Source organism: Aythya fuligula, chromosome Z (assembly GCF_009819795.1).
Source record: "Aythya fuligula isolate bAytFul2 chromosome Z, bAytFul2.pri, whole genome shotgun sequence".
NCBI classification, from domain to species: Eukaryota; Metazoa; Chordata; class Aves; order Anseriformes; family Anatidae; genus Aythya; species Aythya fuligula.
The window spans coordinates 24,375,438-24,388,320 of NC_045593.1; the positions used below are offsets into that span (position 1 = coordinate 24,375,438).

The 12,883-nt window shown below is 44.7% G+C and overlaps 2 protein-coding genes across 2 annotated transcripts; both read left to right on the plus strand.

Annotated features, from left to right (window-relative positions):
• The first annotated feature begins 450 nt into the window (after positions 1 to 450).
• CENPH (centromere protein H) lies at positions 451 to 7,505 on the plus strand. Its single transcript, XM_032206461.1, has 9 exons — positions 451 to 553; positions 644 to 699; positions 987 to 1,035; positions 2,213 to 2,287; positions 2,974 to 3,030; positions 4,184 to 4,247; positions 4,513 to 4,564; positions 5,747 to 5,907; positions 6,967 to 7,505. Exons 1-9 carry the CDS (start codon positions 459 to 461, stop codon positions 7,063 to 7,065), a joined length of 708 nt encoding a protein of 235 aa, XP_032062352.1. The 5' UTR covers positions 451 to 458; the 3' UTR covers positions 7,066 to 7,505.
• Positions 7,506 to 7,848: 343 nt separating this feature from the next.
• MRPS36 (mitochondrial ribosomal protein S36) lies at positions 7,849 to 12,797 on the plus strand. Its single transcript, XM_032206462.1, has 4 exons — positions 7,849 to 7,915; positions 8,165 to 8,228; positions 10,989 to 11,185; positions 12,555 to 12,797. Exons 1-4 carry the CDS (start codon positions 7,877 to 7,879, stop codon positions 12,570 to 12,572), a joined length of 318 nt encoding a protein of 105 aa, XP_032062353.1. The 5' UTR covers positions 7,849 to 7,876; the 3' UTR covers positions 12,573 to 12,797.
• The last annotated feature ends 86 nt before the right edge of the window (positions 12,798 to 12,883 follow it).

Here is a 12,883-nt window from a genome sequence, read left to right on the forward strand (position 1 = left end):
GCTGCTAGAATTGGCTTGGCCTGACCCTCCCCTTCTCCCCCAGGCCTCAGATGGGCTGGAATAATGAAACAATGTGGGTAAACTTTGTGTCTTTGTGTGGGTAAACCCCCTTGTGTCTCTGCAGGCCATCGGGAGTAAGTACGCCACCTGGAGCAACATGCAAGTAAGCACTTGGACAGCTGCTGTCATAGAAGACTGAGCCAAACCCGTGGTTGCATTCCTATAACCCCGTGAAAATTCAAAAAAAAAATTAAAAAAAAAAAATTGTCAGAGCTGTGTCTATATAAACTCTTAGTTTTTAGTTGCGTGCTTCGTGCTTTTAACAAAGACGGTTTTATCTTCCCTGCCACCCAGCCCACAACTCCCCTCAGAGCCCCGCCCGGCCGCCATCTTGCGCACGGGGGCGGTGCTGCGGGGCGGGCGGGCGAGGCCCGCGCGGGCAGTTCGAAGGCGGCGCCATGGCGGAGCCCGGAGGAGCCGAGCCCGAGCCCGAGCCCGAGCCCGAGCCCGAGCCCGGGCCCGAGGTGACGGTGAACATCCCCTTCCTGATCCGGTGCGTGCCGTGCGGGGCGGCGGGGGGGCTCGGGGACGGGGAATGGGGACGGGGACGGCACGCTGACGGCTTCGCTTGGCTCCTTTGCAGCCTGCGGGAGCAGCTGAAGCAGCAGCTGATGGAGTGCCAAACCGCAGCCCGCGCCTGTGAGTAACGCAGCGCCTTCCCTTCAAGCCCCTGACACCCCCCTGGCACCCCCCAGGGATCCCCCTGAGACCCCTCTGACACCCCCACCTGGTGCTGTGCTTTTAGTCCCTCAGCCAAGCACCTACACAGCCCTCCTACTCCCCTGCGTAGTCTCACTGAGGCTGGATGAGCTGGTGAGGTGTGGAGGCAGAATAAAAGATGCATTAAATGGCTTTGTCCCTTATGTTCTGTAAATCGTGTTTAAAGTCTTCCTCTTGTGCTGTTCTAGTGTGTTCTTGCTTTGCAGATCAAGGAGGGTGCCCTGACCATGACGTGGAAGAAAAGGCTACTACGGAGTACGTAATTTGTTAACTTTGAGCTTCTGTATGTATTGTAAAATAAATTGAAGGGCTGAGCTTGGAAGCTCTCTTCTGGTTACTCCTTTTTAGTAGATACTCTGGATTAACAATCAGTACTACGCAAGAATGTGGTGAAAAGCAGATGACACCAAGTTAGGTGCATGTATCAGTCTGCTCAAGGGTAGGAAGGCTCTGCATAGGCTCTGCATCTGGGTAGGCTGCACCGATGGGCTGAGGTCAACTGCATGAAGTTCAACAAGGCCAAGTGCCGGCTCCTGCACCTGGGGCACAACAACCCCAAGCAGAGCTACAGGCTGGGAGATGAGTGGTTGGAGAGCTGCCAGGCAGAGAAGGACCTGGGAGTGATGGTTGATAGTCGGCTGAATATGAGCCAGCAGTGTGCTCAGGTGGCCAAGAAGGCCAACAGCATCCTGGCTTGTATCAGAAACAGTGTGGCCAGCAGGGCTAGGGAGGTGATCGTCCCCCTGTACTCAGCTCTGGTGAGGCCACACCTCGAGTACTGTGTTCAGTTTTGGGCCCCTCGCTACAAGAAGGACATCGAGGTGCTTGAGCGAGTCCAGAGAAGGGCGACGAAGCTGGTGAGGGGCCTGGAGAACAAGTCCTACGAGGAGCGGCTGAGGGAGCTGGGCTTGTTCAGCCTGGAGAAGAGGAGGCTCAGGGGCGACCTTATCGCTCTTTTTAGGTACCTCAAGGGAGGCTGTAGCGAGGTGGGGGTTGGCCTGTTCTCCCACGTGCCTGGTGACAGGACAAGGGGGAACGGGCTAAAGTTGCGCCAGGGGTGTTTTAGGTTGGATATTAGGAAGAACTTCTTTACTGAGAGGGTTGTGAGGCATTGGAATGGGCTGCCTAGGGAAGTGGTGGAGTCACCATCCCTGGAGGTCTTTAAAAGACGTTTAGGTGTTGAACTTAGTGATAAGGTTTAGTGGAGGACTTGTTGGTGTTAGGTCAGAGGTTAGACTCAGTGATCTTAGAGGTCTCTTCCAACTTAGAGGAATCTGTGTGTGATTCTGTGTGAAAACAAAGGAAATTAAGAGAGAATACGACTGAATGACTTGTAGTTTGGAGGAAAAGTTCTTCCTTCAGACATGCAGAGAACAAGTTAAAAATACGAGGTTGCTTTTACAGTTTTTGTTCCTTTCGTGCTTTGTTTCAGATGCATGCAAAATTTGGAAAATGAACTGGAGAAAATAAAAACCTCCTTCAAGAACAAGACATTATTCATGCAAAGGTAGATTTTTCTTTCTACTTGGAGGTTTTCTGTTTGTTTACATGTGTGCACATGCATGCAGAAATGCATAATTATGATTAAAATAGGATTCCAGAGTGATACAGCACGTGTTGCAAACACGAGAGATTTAATACAATTGCTTCAATAGGAATGAAGAGGGATATACCATAGAGAATAACAACAAAACACAAACTGAAGCAAATGTGAGCCTCAGAGGTTCTGCAAAATTAAGAAAAGGCAGACAGTGTACATTAGTAAAAGTAGTTGGTGGTACTTTACAAATTCCTGTGAAGAGGTTGAGGTTGGTAGTTGTTGTGTATCTCCTAAACTAGACAGACGACTGTTTGTTTGAATTCCCACCTTTGTCCAGCTTCCCTTCGTCAGACTGGGACTGATGGCATCTGAGGTATGTTTGTCAAGATAGAAATGCATTGTCACTCTTACAAATGGTCTTTGATAACACCTTTCTTGTCCTGAGAATTAAGCCCCAGTATTTAAGTGTTATATTTAAAAGTTAAATAGTTAAAAAGTTAAGTGTTGTTGTCGTCATTTTTTTTAAATATGTATTTCCAATGTTAAGTGGGTATAAGTGAAATTAGTAAATCTCTCTTCCAGTATATATCAGCAGTTAGTTCTCAGTTTCTTATCAATTCTCATCAGTTATTTGTCTTTCTTATACCATGCAGGATGCAGTTTGCGGATGCCCTGCGAAAGAAAATGGCAGAAAATGATGGTGAGGCAAGGTAAGATGTTTTGGGGGAAAGGATGGCCAGAAAAGAAAGGACCATCCTTTAATGCGGCACATTTCTATTTTGCTTCATGGTAACTTTTGTAAAGCAAACTTCTTGTCTAGCTTTGACTGGAAAAGATATAGTCCACCAGTTTCTGGCTAGAGACAGCATGATCAAAACTGCTATATGCACGGTGGATTTACCTTTGGACTCTAAATTAACTAGCCTTTGATTACAGAGATGCTTAAGCTTGTTTCACAGAAACCAGCTCAACTCCAGAAGCACCAATGTGGTTTGATCATTAGCTCTGTTATTTTGGCTGTGCTTGTGAAATGCACTGGACTCCCCACCACCAGCACTGGTGTTTCCATATTTAAATGAAGCCGCAAGAACATTTATTGAATGTTATGTGAGTTCTTGCCCTCTTTGGATCATGTCCTTAGATTCGTGTTGACATTTGAGAGTTGATTGAATATGGGGATGTTTTGTGAGCAGTGGACTCGGGCAGCTTCTCTCCCTGGTTTAGACAGTATTAAGTCACTTTGTGAAGACTGGATTTGGCTTTGTCTGGGCTTAAGTGGCTTTCCTAGTTTTTGATGCACCAGTAAGAGTTGTTTGTAGTTAACAGTTTTTTGTTTCTAAGGAATATGAATTCCCAGCATTTATAATAGCTGAGTGCATACTGCAAGCTGGTAATGGAGCCTTGCTTCAGCTTTGCTGCCTTCATTAAATAATTATGTAGAAGCTTAATGCCTGTCAAACAGAACCGAAGATTTCAAATGTGCTTAAAATCAGTTTTAACTTCTTGCCCGCTGTTAATTGATATATGCATATGAAGTGTCGTATGAGAAATTGCATTTCTGTTGAAAATACAGCTGAAAGCAATGTGTTTCCATGATGTCCCTGTTACAGCCCAGAATTCAGGAGCTCTAACCACTAGCTCTATGATTTGAAAAATTAAACTTAACTGATGTTTTAGCAAAACTGAGAGCGAAACAAGGAGCCTATGTGGCGCCTACAACTAGAAGCATGCTAGATGTGTATTTATCTGTTTTCCTGTTAAGATAAACGAGCATTTTTTGTTTAATCTAAATAACTTGGATTAAAGTGTTCATGCTGTCAACACATATTAATGGTCTAAATGCAACTTCTCTTTCTTCCTTAGACTGATTGTGGATACCGTACTGAACACAGTAGAGCTCAGCCAGGCAATAATTGAATTTCAAAAAGTAAGTGCCATTTGTACCTTTTGCTGCAGTTGTGCACGCTTGCTGTAAAGGTAATTGAAAGTAACAGGAATGCACAAGTCATTTGAAAGTAAGTATGTGGCTCAAAGGGCATAGTTGCTAGCAGTGTTAAAATTACTGAAGTTGCTGCTTCAAGTGAGTATGCAAGCAAGTCTGCAAGAACTGCCCTTAGCTGCTTTTGTGGACTGAATTAGCATCATCAGTATTTATTTGAAATGAGAGTCTACGAAATACGTTTTTCTTTCAGGAAACACGTGACATTGAAGACAAAATGAATGCCCTTAGAAGGAAAAGACTCAGTAAGTGCATATTTGAATATACTGTTCATATTTTAAAGTGCTTCTTGTAGCATTATTAAGTGACTACAAAATTCTTAATGCAGTTATAAAACTTATGAAAACAGTTTTACTAGGTGCTATAAAAATGAGCTGGTGTGGTGTCTACATGATGATGAGACTGATAGAACGTATCAGTCGTATTCTTGTATCTCTGGTTCCATATCTGCTAAAAAACAAGAAGAGTGATGGTCTTTCGTTATTTATTATAAGCTTCCCAGCAACCTACACTTCATTTAGTAATTTAAATCAGTTCTGCAAAACTGAAAGGATTCTTTTTTTTCTCAAACTGCACTTTTGTGAAATGTTTGTTGAACAAGAGGGTACTTACTTACAAAGAGCTTGTGTAGTGATATGTAACTTGGTATTCAGAACGCTTATTACAGGGGGTCAAATTTACATTTGAAATCGCATTTCAGAACTTAGTAAGGTAAATAATTTTTTTGAATAGCACTAAAAGTTTGTTCTTAACGTCATACAACGAGGTTTGACAGCAGTTCTAACAATTATTAATTCAATTGCTTGTTTCATGCGTAGAAATTGGTATGTATGTTGAGAGTAATAGACACAATGAAGTATGTCTTTTCACAGTAAAAAAAAAATGAGCACCCTAACACCCTCCTTCAGTTAAGGAATGCTGTATCAGGAACAGCAGCATTCTGACCATGTATGAAATCTCCCTTCACGGTGTCTTTCAGTCTTGCTTTTAGCCTGGTATCGTCCAAAACCTGGCAATACTCACTGGTGTTGTCCATGTATCCCTTCTATGACTTTTGAATTTGTTTTCAATCCAATATGATTTTAAACATCTCCAACTATAAATGCCATGACAACTAAAGATGGGGCATAGGACAGGTATTTAAATTAGGGTCTATGTCTGAAGGAAATGCAGACCTTATTCAGAGGACTTTTGGTTTTGTTAGCAGCCAAGGAACCAGTTGGTGTGTACTGATACCAGGTACTGCAGTACTTGTGTCTTGTGTAAAAGGTATGTTGTTAGGTCTGTTGGAGGAAGTGGAGGGAGGGAGAAGTTTGAGCTATTGCAATAGAAATGCCTTAGATGTCTGTAAGAAAAAAAAATATCTGTTTAGGTCTTCTGCTCACTGAACTACTTCTTAATGCTTTGTTTTACTAATAATGGAACAGTTCTAAGACAGGCTGAAGAAGACAAACTACAGAAAATTCATCTCATGATGAAAAAAATAAAGGAACTAGGGAGTAAGGAAGTGAATGAAATGCTGGAGAAAATACGTAAAAACCTACAAACTGAAAGAGCGATGACTACAGTAATTCAAAATGTATTCCAGGTAATTTCATAGCTTTCATAAGCAGATTGGCAGTTCTGCATTACAAGCAGAATAATATACTGTGTAGTGAATGTGACTTCAAACAAAGTCATGTTTTCTAAACTCTTTAAGTAACAGTAGTAATGGAAAAACTGCAGTATGAAAGGAAATCTTTATTATTTTCAGGACTAAAACTATAAAACTTGTTTGGAGTTATTATTTCCAGAGTTTAGAAACATGCTATTGATCTGTCTTTATTTCTTTGGTCCCTTAAAGGTACAAAGGTAATGCATTTTCCAGAAATGTGTCTATCATGGCAGTGGCTATAATTCTTTACACTGATGGTCACACCTACATCCCCCCAAACCAGTTCCCTAGGACAAATAAATAGGCCTTAATCCGATGATACTGGTGGGATTAGTGTGGGAGGTGGGCCTCCTGCAGCATCCTGTGCTCAGAGGGGTGCCACTAGAGGTCATGTGCCCTCTGCTGCCACCCCCTGCTCTGCCTCTTGCAGTGTGGCTTGTCCTGACCTGTGAAATACCAGTGAAAAATGCACATAGTTTATTTAAAAAAAAAAAAAAGACTGGGGAAGAATATATTTGATAGAAATACCAAAAAAAAAAAAAAGGTAGAAAAATGGATATAACCATTCTGTGAATTTGCATAACCAGTGGAGTACCAAGAACAGAAGAAGAGCCACATGTTCTTTCTGTTGCATGCTATGTCTGCTACTAGTTTGAAACATATTATGGTTTCATCTCAAATCGAGAATAGGAAATTAAACATTTTAGTGGGTTTTAGATTAGATTCCCAGAATTCTGTTTTTGTACTCCTGAGGTCTTCTGAAGAATAGGTAAAACAATTCTTTTTTGGTTAAATTAAAAATTCCCATTTTCAATCTAGAATGGCAGAGTGAGAATGTTACAAACAATCATTTTCTCCTCTCTTCCTAAATCCTGTCCATTTCAAACACTGCTGTGAATTTCAAGGGCTTCCAAACTTTAAACAAGACCAACAGAAATTTTGATCCTTTTTAAGAGCTTTTGTTTTTTAACCACTAGTCTTTCTGTCTTGTAGAGCATCATCATTGGAAGCCAGGTTAACTGGGCAGAAGATCCATCTTTGAAGGCTATTGTTCTACAGCTTGAAAAAAACGTCTCTGAGTCAGGAAGATGACCTTTCATATTTAAAGTGTACATAATCAACATATAATCAATATTCAATGCATCATAGAAGCTCAGTTTTATGAATTTTGGCCTTTCTGGAAGTTCTCTCTAGACTCAGAATATGGCCATGCAAATCACTGAGGTGAATTTTTAATTCCTGGTAAAGAACAGTCATTGCAACAAGTAATGTAGCTGATGAACCTGTGAAGGGCTACTTTATAGCAGTTTGAAGTCAAGAACTCCTTTCCTCCTGAAATTCAGCAATAAGACACGAAAGAGTATCAATTTATATAACCTACACATGACAAGCTTGTACGTAGAAGGTATTACACCAGGGCACTGCCACTGCTTTTCTGCTCCGCCTTCCTCCTGTTTCTGTATTCTGTATTCCACAGGACCCTGCAGTGTCCCAGTAGAAAGCTCAAATTGTAAAACTTGATTAGGAAAGTGTTTGTCTGGGGGCTTTTTTGTTGTCGTTGTTGTTTAGTTATTGTAGAATTTTACGCCTAGAAACGTTTATGCTTTTAACTGTGCGGCTGTGCTATGGGGTACAGGAAGAGAAGCGAGCTGTCCGCGCTGCACCTAGCAGGAAGCTCCCGCAGCCTTTAGACGCCAACAATCGCGTTTTTAATACACTGCTACGCTGGCCGAGAAATAAAACGAAGAACGGGCCGCTTTGTCTCGCACGAGCAGCGCGGGGCGCGCTGCCAGCACCCGGGGGCCGGGCCTCTCCCGCCGGCGCGCCCCTGGCCACGCCCCCGTTGCGGGAGGCCACGCCCCCGTTGCGGGAAGCCCCGCCCAGCCGCGGGCAGGGGGTGACCATGGGCAGCAAGATGGCGGCGGCCGCCCGCGCCGTGCAGGTAGCGGCGGCGGCCCCGGGAGGGGGGGGCGGTGGGGGCGGCGGGGCCGGGGCGCGGCGCGGGACCCCCTCAACCTCCCCCCAGCGCGAGGCCGGCGGGGCTCGGGGGCGGCCGGGGCTCGGGGCGCCGCCCGGGGGCCGTGTCCTTGGCGAGGGGAGGGGGCGCCCGGAGGTGGGGCCGGGCCCCGGGGGTCCGCGGGGGGTGCGCGGGGCCGCTGCTGACGGGCGGCGCTGCCGTGTCCCCCCGCAGGTGGTGAAGCCGCACACGCCCCTCATTAAGTTCCCGGACAGGAGGAGCGGTCCCAGGCCTAAAAGTAAGTGTCTGCCCCCACGCGGCGAGCGGCGGCCCCGTGCCCGCGGGGACCCCCCTGCTGCGGGGCGAGGGCTCCGCGGCAGCGGTGTCGGTGCGAAGGGAGCGCCTGGCGCAGCCCTCGGCCGCTGCGATAAGCAGGGCTGGCTAAAAGCCGTGCTTTCGTGGCCGTCTTTGACACCGATTTTTACACCCATAGCTTCGCTGATGTTTACAGGGTCCCTGCTACTGTTACGTTTACACATCAAAGTTACATAACCTGTGCGTTGCTTTTCGCATGAGTCAATAAAGCGTTTGAAACGAAAACAGCAGGTGCCTTAGAAGCGCAGTTACATTGTCCTCATTTGTTCAGAAACGGTGGCTGTTCTCATTCTTTTTTTAGTTTGTTACCTCCGATGTCTTTTTTTCTAGTACTGGTGTCAAAATTTCTCAAGGCCAGGCCTATCTCCTTGAAACAGATAGTTAATTCAGACATCTGAAGATTCTTCTTTTTATTTTTTTTCCTGCTATTCAAATGTTTACGGTGGCTAAAAACATACGGATTTTAAATTTCAGAGACTGCCACCTTCAAACTTTACACACTTAATCCTGTAACACCGTCTGAAGGGTGATTATTCGGTAAAGAACGGTTGGAAGCACCTTAACACACCAGTAACTGCACCGTATATTTGCCAGAGATTTAGCTGCTTCATTTATCCACTGACATTTCAAAGTATCTACAGCGTACATCAGTGCCACTTCTGATGTATCCGTGAAGTCCTCAGGAGCCGTATTTGGGGATAACTTTGCCAGAACTCTATGCTGCACCCAGCTCAGCGGGCTGCACCATCTCTCATGCCAGTGAATTGCATTCTTAAAAAATGTGTTCTGTTCCTCTCTATCTCTGTGCCAGAAGAACTTTGTCACGGTAGCGTTCGAGTCCGCTAGACCTTTCTACCAGAATCGTGTTCTGTCGCCTTGACAGTAAATTGCAGCCGGCCCCTCTCTGCTTGAAGGTTGTGGCAGTGACTGCCTTCACTCACCGCACCAGGCTGCTGCTCGCGCATGGCCACGCGGAGCTCTGCAGATCAAGGATACACTTTTAGAGCCATGGGCGCTGGAAAGGCCAGCCAAATTCTTTTATGGTATTACTATTGCAACACGTTGTCAAACAGGGCAGGGAAAACTATAGGAGAGACTGTATCTGCGCTAGAGCAATTTAGGTCTAGTGCTTCCGAGTCCCGATTTCTGGTGTTTTTAATTGGCCAGTGCTTCAGTTCCAGCTACGTGTCAGAATCAAAATTGTACGATAGAGGAAGCTCTCGGGCAAATCTCTAAATGTTTTTGTGGCGTATAAGACAAACTCGGAGAAGCTATTTCTCATGAGGAATTTTATTTCTTGAAACAAAAATACTTTGTAGGCGTTACTGGCCAGAATTATCAGCTCTGAGTTGTCAGAAACAGCTTTCTTCTGTTTTCGTCTTCTGCCTCTTTTGCCTCCTGATCTTAAATTTTAGAATTTCATCTTCATGGCGTGTTCAGATTATGTTCAGATTATGTTCCTTTCAATAAGCTCTCTCCCTCCTTGCTCTGTTCAGGACCTGCCTTGCCAAAGCACCTGATCAATTTGCAGCTTTCAGTCTTCTGACCAAGAACTCCTGAGTGTGCCCCTCCATGGTGTTTTTTTTACCAACAGTGGTTTGATGACTTTGCTGCAGCTGTTTGACATCCCTGCCCTGCCAATCAACTCAGACTCACCATGGCTCCTCTCCTTTGTCACTACTGATCTTGGTGGAGGCAGCGGGGAGAGAGGCAGGCAATACCATGGCATTTTAACACATCCAGGTCTGCTCAGTCTTGACACTGCTTATTTTACAAAACCTTAGTCCGCCTGTCCCAGCCGCTTGAAGTTGTGTTTATCTTGCTCATTTTCCAGGGACACCGGGAAGGACTTCCTTCAGGAGCAGTCTGCTTTACCAGGTTTTTTAACCAGGCCTGAGTGCTTCCGAAGGAAACATACTGCGATGAGACGCAGTCCTCCCTGCTGTGGTAACTGTGCATTTCCATTGTCAGATCCACCATGGAGGGACAGACCTAAGGTCCAGCAGGCTGACGTTGATAGCACTGCCTTTCTGTCGTCTCTTTTCCTATCCTCAAACTGAAGGCAGCTTCCCTAACATGAATTCCTCGAGCCCTCTTCTCTGAAGTATTTCATGCAGTACTTGATCTGCATTTCATTAACAGTTTGACTGCTGATGCCCAATAGTGGTGTTCATTTGGCACAATGTTAAAAATGGGTTTGACATTGTGCATCATGAGCTTCATCCTTCTGTAAGCCTCTGTCTCTTTTTCACCAGTCTGTCTTTACAGTTGCAGAAAACAGAAAGCATCATCTCAGTGGGCCTTAGTTCTTCATCTTAGTTATCTTTCTGCATAAGCCTCCCCACACGCACATTGATGGTACTTCCTGCTGCAAGGAAAGCTTCCAGCGAAGGAAAGCCTTTGTTAGGATATATCACGTGGAGATCTGTTTCCACATGAACATTTCTGCCATTCGAATGTGTATTCTTTTAATTTCAGATAAATGTGCCCTTGATACTGTGCTCTTCATATATTAAACAGCAATTAGAACAAGTTGCGAGAAGCAGTGTCTTAATTCTTTTAATGTTTGTTATAAGAAAGAATGTTAATTCTCAATAACTAGTAACTTTTTACTGTCTGCTCATCTAATTAATTTTACAGTCTTGTTGTATTTCTGTAAACGGTTTTGCAATCTGGGTTTCAGTACAGGAATCTCTACAAGCAAGTGTGCCCCATGCTTCAAAAGCACAGGAGTCTGTCGGAGGCAGAGCACCAGCCTTTCAAAGTATTTCACCTGTTAGTAGGGTACAAGGTACACCAGACACTTCGGAATTAGCGAGAACCTTCCCTCAGAAATACAGAAGGAAACTTATGTCAGATGAAGAGATTGAATATATTCAAGTAAGTTTCAATGATTGTGTGTTCTCTGTTTACACAGCATTTATCTTAATTTGAAACTTTGAAGGACCTGTAGAAATACGGTAGTACTTTGCGGTTCTTGGTAAGTGTGTACTCAGAGCTCTCACAGGTCCGAAGCACAGTACCCAAATGACAAATCCTTGGTACACGGGGTACCCAGCTTTTACAAATCAGCAGCTCGTGGTGTCACAGGGAGATACAGACTTGGAGCACACATGGAGAGCTAGTGATAGGTACAGCCTACATCAACCATAGTTGCTACCTGTTCTGTAACAGCTGCTTAATGTGTAATTTCAATGTGTTGGATGCGACGACTGGAGTCTACACACGGGCCAGTGGAAGCTATTGCCAGGTGACAGAAGTCCAAAATATTTTTCAAACTAGTTTTTATGAGTTATTTAATAGTAAGTTAACTTTTGTATTTCAACTTTTGGGAACATTTTATTAAGTTCAATGTAAATATTTCCTGAAATATCTGCAGTTACAGTGTTATATGGGAAAGGTAAGAGAGACGTCCCTTCATAACAATTTTGAACTGTAAACATTGTTACTTAAAAGGGAAGAATGCACAGAATTGAAGAATAGTAGAGAGAGGTGAAAGCTGGAAATGAAAAGACACTTACATAGCATTGTTAAATGATAAGGACACCTAAAGTGTGACCACATATATATTGTTCTGCAAGCATATGGGTAGGGCATTATAATTAGGAGCTTGTGAATTATTTTCCACAGTTATACACTTCTTCACCTCCAGCATATTTTTTTAATGGTGAGATACATCATAAAATAATTGTGTCGGCACATTAATGCATTTCTGATTTCATAGAATCATAGAAACACAAGGTTGGAAAGGACCTACAGGATCATCTAGTCCAACCGTCCTCCTATCACTAAGCTACTAAATCATGTCTCGTAGCACCTTGTCCAAGCGCTTCTTGAATTTCTCACAAAGGTCGTAATTGCTGACCTGGGCCTTTTTTTTTTCCTTTGCACTTTGGAATTTGAGCAGTGGAAATAACCTTCAAACTTCTGTTCAGCGCTGCTGTGTCTCTCAGACCTTTTGTAAAGCGAGTAAGGGCCAGGTTTCTTCAGACGGGGAGAACTGCAGCCGTAGGTATGGGCTGCAGGATTTTTTCTTTTTTGATGTGCCTCAACTGAAAATTGGGCTGTTGCTGATAGATAAATGATGGTGCTTTATTTCATGCCCATTCTTTTATGGGTTAGAAATCAAAGTCTAAATAAGAAGTTTAGAGCAGAAATCTCGTTGGTTGGGCTGCGTGAGGAAAAAGCTTGTATCTCCCCTGGGTGTGGTGGTGTGTGCTTAGCCTGTCCCCTTTCTTTTCTCTTGCAGCGTGGAGGTCCGGAATAAGGCTGGAAGACGAGCTTGTCCCCGCTGCGGGAGGACGAAGCCTCGTGTTCACCGCCAAGGCATCGTCCCCTTAGCGTTACAGACGGCCGCACACGGCTAGCTTCAGCAGAACCCCGCCGCGAGGGGCGGGAGGGCAGGCATGACCCCCCCTCACACCTCCCCCGTCGATGGCCAACGAGCAGCGGCACACCATTAAAATATTTTTTCTAATTAGCCGTTCTACCACGCGGCGCCACTGCCTGCTTCTTCACGGGACCCCTCAGCGGGGCGGTGACGGTTACAGGGGGCGGTGACGGTTAAAGGGGGGGCGG

Bases quoted from the DNA above. Each gene is read 5' to 3' on its own strand.
- CENPH (XM_032206461.1), top strand. From the start codon at position 459: ATGGCGGAGCCCGGAGGAGCCGAGCCCGAGCCCGAGCCCGAGCCCGAG. The intron at 700-986 runs GTGAGTAACGCA...CTTGCTTTGCAG, and splicing joins CCAAACCGCAGCCCGCGCCT to ATCAAGGAGGGTGCCCTGAC. The intron at 4,248-4,512 runs GTAAGTGCCATT...TTTTTCTTTCAG, and splicing joins CAATAATTGAATTTCAAAAA to GAAACACGTGACATTGAAGA.
- MRPS36 (XM_032206462.1), top strand. From the start codon at position 7,877: ATGGGCAGCAAGATGGCGGCGGCCGCCCGCGCCGTGCAG. The intron at 7,916-8,164 runs GTAGCGGCGGCG...GTCCCCCCGCAG, and splicing joins CGGCCGCCCGCGCCGTGCAG to GTGGTGAAGCCGCACACGCC. The intron at 8,229-10,988 runs GTAAGTGTCTGC...TCTGGGTTTCAG, and splicing joins GAGCGGTCCCAGGCCTAAAA to TACAGGAATCTCTACAAGCA.